This window comes from Vicia villosa, linkage group LG2 (genome assembly GCF_029867415.1).
Source record: "Vicia villosa cultivar HV-30 ecotype Madison, WI linkage group LG2, Vvil1.0, whole genome shotgun sequence".
Taxonomy (NCBI): domain Eukaryota; kingdom Viridiplantae; phylum Streptophyta; class Magnoliopsida; order Fabales; family Fabaceae; genus Vicia; species Vicia villosa.
In genome coordinates, this window is record NC_081181.1 from 157,967,332 (window position 1) to 157,975,493 (window position 8,162).

Here is an 8,162-nt window from a genome sequence, read left to right on the forward strand (position 1 = left end):
ATATAATTTTAAAACATATATCGAAAGAATAGTTTTTACCTTTTCAAAACAATTGTTTACAAATTCAAATTAATAATGTTTTTATTTAAAGAAAAGAAGAAATGTTTTGGAAAATAAAATAAGTTATCCAAACAAATTCTTAAAAACAATTGATACATTAAAATAATACCAAAAAGATAATTACAAATATCCACCGTTGAGTTTTGACATGTAAAACATATAGTGCATGAAATCAAATATGTAATGGTCAAGAAATATAAAAAAACTTAGAATTTATAATTTTTATTCTTCATTCTACATGAACTTTAACGCATAATAAATTTATCAAAGTTACACCATAAGAGTATTATTCTCTTCAACTAGTAGTTTCCCTTCTATAACATGATTAGGGTTCCAAGGAGAACATGTATCAGATGTTTCAGTTTCTCTACATGGTCCTGATTTATTTATCTTCCAATTACATTTGCTGCATATATCCTGATCTCTTGTTTCCTTATAAATGTCAAAGTAATGAAATTCATTAGCCCATGTAAATCGACAAAAGTATAAAAATGCTCTTAAAAAAGCCTTAGGCTGAAAATCAAATGCGTAATTTTCTCCAAATTTCAATGATTGAAACCCAATATCATGCTTTTTATCTTTACAATGAACACCAAACTGAAGATCAGTTATGTTGCTGGTAATGGAAATGTATACTCTATCTGGAGCCCTTAGACCATCTGTAAGTTGAAATAAAACAAGAATAGTTATCAACATTGATAAGACAATTTTGGAAGCAGAAATTGCCATGCTTGTACAATAGAGTAATTGATATATTAATGCTGAAAAATATTCTAAAGCTGAGAGGGCGTGTTATAGGTATGCAGGAATGGAATATGATGGTAAATACGCAGAAATTCTGTACAAGGAAAATGTATGAAATGCTTAGGGAGTATGGTCCTGATGTGGAATGGAAGGTTATGCTGCAGGGTAATGTTGCCCGTGCGAGAGCGATTCAGGTCCTGTGGTTGGCGTGCCATAGAAGATTACCTACGAAAGCCAGGCTTTGCAGGCTTGGATTGCTGGAGAATAAAGAGTGTGTATTCTGTCAAGAGGTTGAATCCATAAAACATCTTTTGTTTCAATGTGCAGGTATGAAGCTGATTTGGGGTAGTATTCTCAAGTGGCTGAATGTCCAACATAACCCTCTGGACTGGAATTTGGAACTAGCGTGGCTGATCACTCAATGCAGGAAAAAGGGAGGAAAGTCGAGGGTCCTCCAATGTGCATTCACGGAGGCGGTATATGAATGCTGGTGGTACAGAAACCAAGCATGTTTCGGTGAAAAACCGGATGCTAGTGCAGTGATATCGAGGATTATTGATGCAGTTGTTTATCGTTGCTGGGATAGGATTAAGCTAAGGGCATCGATCAGCTGTATTATGATACCTTAGTGTGCTATTTGCTACCTGTGTTGGCCATTAGGTGCTTTTGATTTTGTTGGACCCTGATGGGTCACTTGCTTTGTACTGTGTTTTTGAATCTTTAATAAAGTTATCTCTTGATATATTAATGCTGAAATATATGATATGTGTTTATATATTATTATTCTGGTCACTATTTTAAATAAAAGTTTTTTTAAAAGTTTATTGAATATTTAATGTATTTTATCTATATACATGTTAGGTGCATGTAATATTTAATTAACTTAAATATGAAATTTATGTTGATAAAAATGACCAAAGGTTGTATATTTTAATGTGGACTTTTATTATTTTAAATAAAAATAATTTTATAACAAAAAATTTCATTCGATTGGTATATATTTATTGCTAGGCTCTTATTACCATGAATAAAAATTAAATATGTGTGTAAAATTTTGAATACTTTTGCACCTATTCAAAGAGGTATTTTTAAAAAAATTATTGAAAATAAATAATGTAATGTTAAATTCTTTTGATTAAAATATACGAAATACTAACTAGTGCTCTTAAAAATTTAAAATTATTATTTTAATAGAAAATTTGTGCGTCTAATAAATACTTGATACTGAAATGTAAAAAGTTAACGAAAATAAGTAATATAGTCAGTTATTTGGATTATTCATATTTATATTTCAATTTGATTACTAAGAATAGGTTAATTATTAGTATGGTTTGAATCAGATTTATATTTTGGACATGTTATTAATTTGGTTTTAACCCATTGTCATATTTTGGACATTTATATCTAAAATAAAAATAAAATTAGTCTATTTTTTGAAAATTAAAAAAAAATCTTTAGTTAATTTTTTTTAATTTAAATAGAAATTTCTAGAAAAAAACTTTTTTAATTTTTTTTTAATTCTTTGAAAGAATTGTTTTTAAAAATTAAAATAAAAAATAATAATAAAATTGATTATGGATATAACTGATTTATAATCATTCTATGAAAATATTATTTCTGAATAGAAAATAAAGTTAAGCTAAAGTGTGCATCTCTAATATCATACATATATATCAATTAAGTGTTAGACCTAAGCTCTCAGTAAGTAAAATTAATTACGGCGAATAATTACGCATATAGCAATGCGTATTATAATGAATGAATGAATGAATGATCTCAAGAGAGTTCACACAACTATATATAACTATTGCACTTAAGGGTTTGTTGTAACTAACTTTGTAATTAGTTATTCCTTCTATCAAAATAGCTATGAGTACATGCATATAGGAGACTATGGTCATGCATGCTTATCATATACATATGCATGACCTTCCTCTAATACGCTTCCGCAAGCTCATGGTGGATCGATCAAAGACACTTTGAGCGTGTCACGAAAATCTAAAACATGGCAGTTGGTAGAGGTTTTGTTAATGTATCTGATATCTGAGCATGTGCAGGGAAATGCTAAATCTGCAATTGATGGTCCACTACCTTTTCTTGAAAAAAATGAATGTTAAGCTCTATATGTTTGGTATGTGCATGCAAAATTGAATTGTGAGTCAGCACAATTGCGCTTATGTTGTCACATAGTAGTGTAGGAACTAAATGCTCAATGTTAAGACCAAATAAGAGTGATTGTAGCCATAGTAATTCAGTAGTTATGTGAACTAAAGCACGATACTCATCTTTCGTGGTTGATCGTGCGACCAAAACTTGTTCCTTGAAGCTCCATGCCACTAGATTTGGACCAAAGAAAACACACGAGCCTGAGGTTGAGCACTTGTTGTTTGGATCACTAGCCCAGTCAGAGTCATTATGCGCACGAAGGGAGAACTTTGAAAGATGTTTGGCTGGTGCAAACAGAAGTCCAAGTGTTGTTGTGCCACTCAATTAACGTAAAATGCGCTTTATCGTAGATCAATGAGATTCCAATGGTGATTCCATGAATTAGCAGGCTTTGTTGACTGAAAAGGCTATGCCTAGTAAGATTCAAATGGTGATGCCAAACCTAATTAAGGCATGATGCAATTTTTCATACCATGTGTGTGGGGCCTGGTTGAGACCATATATTACCTTTTTGTGTTTGCAAACAAGCGAAGCATTTGAGTCAGAAAATCCTGGTGGTTGGTCCATGAAAAATGTGTTATTGACACCTAGTTGTTGAATCTCCCACTTGAAAGTGAGATCTAAAGTCAAAATAACACGAATAGTTGTGGGCTTGATGACTAGAGAAAAGGTCTCATGTAAGTCAAATCCATGTTGTTGATGAAAGCCTTTGGCCACGAGCCTAGTTTTGTACTTGTTAACACTACCAACAAGATTCTCTTTCACCTTAAATACTCATTTACATCCTATTGTTTTCCTATGAGATGGTAGTGTAGTGAGTGCTCATGTGTCATTCTTCGTTAAGGATTCATATTCAACTTTCATTGCATCAAACCACTAAGGTTGAGATAAAGCTTGCTTGACTGAAATAGGTTCATCATGAGCCATGAGCAATTTAGGTTTTGAGATACCAAGTTTGGCTTTTGTGATCATTGGATGGGCATTTTGAACTAGAGGAATTTGGGAGGCTTGATTATGAAAGAGGGGGACTAGGAAGAGTTGAAATTTGACTTGTCTCTTGTAGGCTCCTCATGGAAAATTTGCTAAGTTATAGGTGACTTGTGACCCACGTTATTGGTGGTTATAGGGGATAATGAGTCTGGATCCCTAATATCAGGGGGTGAGTCACAAGAAGAATTAGTAATGTTAGTAAGGATGGGAGATTTAGATACATGTGATATATCAATAGGGGCATTAGGCATATTTCGTGGTGAGCTTATGGTCATTTAGTCTGTGTTAGTGAGTTGGGATGTGTTGGGTGTGTGAATTGCAGGTGAGGTATTCGCGTTTATTTGAATGAGACTGGCGGGTAGTGATGCTTGAGATGTTTGTAGGAACGTGTTTGTTGACCAATGAGTTTGAAACCTGGTTGAAAGGGAAACTCATGCTCATTGAAGATCACATCTTTAGAGATGAAGATCTTACCTTCCATGGTGAGGAATTTGTGACCTTTGTGTGTTGGGGAGACACCCAGGTAAACACATCTAGTGCTTTTGAACTCTAACTTGTGGTGATTAAACAATCTCAGATGTGGAAAATAGGTACAACCAAAGATCTTTAATGCATCATAGTCTGGTTGTTTTTATAGATTTCAAGCAACTAATAATAATTATATAGCACCATGTAACACGGTGGGAGAACTGACTTTTTAAAATGTGCGGATAGCAAGAGTCGCCACCGACTTTTATTTTATCCAATTAGGAAAGTCTAAAAGAACAGGAAAGACCTTTTAAAAGAGATTGAGTTCGGGGGGTAGGTTATACAAAGGGAAGGTGTAAGCACCCTTATAGTATCCATGGTCATCCATGGACTCTTAATTGCTTAGCTCACTTGTTTGAATTGTTTGAAAGTGTAGCGTGTGTTTAGTAAAAGATTTTGAAAAATGACTTGACCTTGTAAATAAGTGTATCCTTTGAAATCATTTTGAAAAGGAGGTGTGAAAAGCATTTGAAGTTTTGAGATTTGAATTGAGCAAGCAATTAAGAACTACCTACCTTATGTTTGTCTTTCTTGTTCCTTAAGTCTTTGAGGGAAAGAGACTATCCACACCACTAGTTAGTGGGAAGTCCTTTCATTGGATATGATCGGGCCATCGAGGGTCATCGTTTATCATAAGGCTATCCATACCATAAGAAGGGTATGAAGTCTTATGAATTGATGAGAATAATCATAACAGGCAACCAGTAAGGATACCTTAGCAATCGAAAGGGACTATCATCATTTAATCGAGGGACGAGATCATTTTTCGTAGACAACTCGAATGGACTATGATCTTTTGATGATGACTTTATTCGTAGGCAGCAAGCTAAGGTATCCCTATGTTCGAGGGACTTGACTATTTAATTCGAAAGGCATCGGAAGAGGAGTTACCCTAAAGGTGGGTGTGTGCAACAATCACGTGAATTGGATTCAGATATTTAATCTTGTATTTAGGTGAACTATATTCACTTAATTGTTTTCACTCCCTATTTTACTAACCACGCAGTTAATAAACAAAAAATAAACAGTTATAATATACAGAAAATAAAGGCAGGAAATAAAGATCCTAATTACTATTACATTGAAAAACGAATGAGCAACCTATACACCTTCTAGAATTTTAAATGACAAAAATTAAATAACTGAATAAAAGGCAGGAATTGATAAAGGCAAAAAATTAAATAGAAAGCATTCGACAATCACAGAATATAAGGTGAAAAGAGAAATTCGCGTCTTGCAAGAAAATAAGGGTTAGGGGTTTTTTGTGGTGATAAATTCTAAATCTTGAGGGTTAGTGAATAAACCTAAAAAATATGATTAATTTCAAATAAAACCTAAAATTCATTAATTAAGACTAAAATTAATAATAGCAAAACCTAAAAAAAGAAATCTAAAAAGAAAATAAAACCTAAAAAAGGTTTGCCAAAAAATAATTAATCGATGTTAAGTTGTCCAAAATAGGGTTCATGGTAAAATAAAGTAAAAAAGAAAATAGTAGAAACCTAAAATATTAGAAAACCTAATTTATTTACTAAAGTTGATTTTGCGATTATGCTAATCCTAATTCTAATGTTTTTTATGGCTTTTTAGAAAAACAGGGTTTGAAGATTAATAGTAAAAACAAAATTAAAAGAAAATTAGAAAGAAAAACAATATTAAAAAATTAAAAAAAAAAATTAAACAAACCCCAAAGGCTTGGATTGTGTGTGTGGCGCCTCTTGAGTGTCCATGGTACGCCTCCCTCTTCAGATGCGTTGGATCCAATCTTGAGGAAATCTGATGACCCCTAGCATAGTCCGCATCATGGTCTTTCTTGGGCCTGCTGCATTGAATTTGTAAGTGAGATTTATCAAAGAAAAATAAATATCAAGGGTGAGGATGTTAAATTAACACGAATAAATTAATATATAAAAGAAAACAAAACTTTGAAATTTTGAATCACTGAATGGCGCGTAGATCAGTCTTCTTCTTCCTTGGTCTGATTTCTTCGCCTGCAATTTAGCTACGAACCTGCTACGATTGCATTCGTAGCTAATTCCTGCAAACATACAATTCACAAAATACAACGAGGAACTTCAAAATAAATTCACAGTCCGCTCCGAAATTTCCTTCTAAACGTGATTGTGCCATCATTTTTAGCTAATTGTATCTCTAACCAGCAATCCCCAATTCACCTCTTATGAACCCTAGTAATGGAGAACGGCCATCTCTGGATCAAAACTCAAATTAAGGCTATCAAACATGTTGCAAACATCATAAGTAACAATAATATGCAAGCGAAATCAGCTAAGGGTGCGTGAATTGAAGAAAATGATTCTTGACATAGTGAAACAAACCGTGACTTAGTGAACGGGATTCCAAGGACCACACGCTTCAAGGAGGATTGGGAAAGCTTCCTGGACCTGCAAGGAATGTTTCCAGGTCTTCAAAAACCTATGAATCCTCCTTAAACCTTGAAACGATTTGGATTTTTTTCTTTATATTGGTGGAGGTTTCACGACGTTTTGAGCAGCCAATCCTTCCTCTCCTCCTCTTTTGCAGCTGAGCACGTTAGGCATATATATTGGGAGTGAATTAGGCCAGTATTTGTGAGATCAATCCTTGTGATTATGATGGAGAGAATTGATTTGCAAATCACATGAAAACTTGCTAATTTTGACCAAGATTCACTAGAGACTAAGCTTCACACCATTTGCTGCATGTTTTGGACCTCAAATACAACTTGAATCTATGCCCATGTATTTTAATTAATTTATTTCATATTTTATCTAATTTATCTTTGAATTTTATGAATAAAAATAAAAAATAAATTAATAAATAGGAAATAAAATCATGATAGACTATGAGTCAACTTAGAAGGCCCATATGAGGTCACATACATGTTTAGTTAGGCATTAAACTTTAGGCCCAATAGGCCAATCAACTTGTGTCACTCATAACTTGCTCAATTTTTATCATACGGATGTGTTATAGGACTTTTTGGAAAGCCCAAGATATCCTCTACAAGCCACTTTGGAACCTTTTTTGCATTTGAGGATTTTATCTAGATGATATGGCTCCTGACAAAAAACAACTTTTTGTGAACTTTCAAAAGGACCTGTAATATTTTGGCTCATATCTCTCAAATGAATCATTTTTGGCCTTGGCTTTAGAGAGACAAAGTTGTATAGAATTCAATTTTCTTCAAAGTGAGCTTTAGTTGGGAAATTTATGATGAACCGTGTGAAAGTTATGGCTGGTCAAAGTTCAGTTGACTTTTAGGTTAAAAACCCTAATATAGAAACTTTGAGTTTTGTTGATTTCTGAACTTTCCTTGATGGATCATGATCAACCCTTGATCAAATGATGCATGTAAATTTAGAACATTGATGTTGACAAAAAATCGGGAGTTTTGATTGTAATTTGACCATAGTTGACTTTTAGGTCAAAACAGTCGTTTATTGATCAATTGAGCAGTTGAAAGGGCATTCTTATGAATCAGAGCTTGAAATATAGTGGGAAAATTTTGGGGTATGACACACCAAATTGTGGATTGCATGTGTATGAAGTAATTTTTATATATGTTTACCTCTCTTTTACTTCACTTATTTTTTTAACAAAAAGTGTGACAAAACATTATATATTAAATTTAGGGTTAAATATGTTTGTGGTCCTTATAAATATTCCAATTTTCG

The 8,162-nt window shown here is 33.2% G+C and overlaps 1 protein-coding gene across 1 annotated transcript; it reads right to left on the reverse strand.

The window, feature by feature from the left end:
* Positions 1-330: 330 nt before the first annotated feature.
* Positions 331-789, reverse strand: LOC131650434 (S-protein homolog 5-like). Its single transcript, XM_058920144.1, has one exon. The coding sequence runs from the start codon at positions 787-789 to the stop codon at positions 331-333; it is 459 nt and encodes a 152-aa protein (XP_058776127.1).
* Positions 790-8,162: the final 7,373 nt, after the last annotated feature.

Excerpts from the sequence above, each read along its gene's own strand:
- LOC131650434 (XM_058920144.1), bottom strand. The coding sequence starts at position 789 with ATGGCAATTTCTGCTTCCAAAATTGTCTTATCAATGTTGATAACTATT.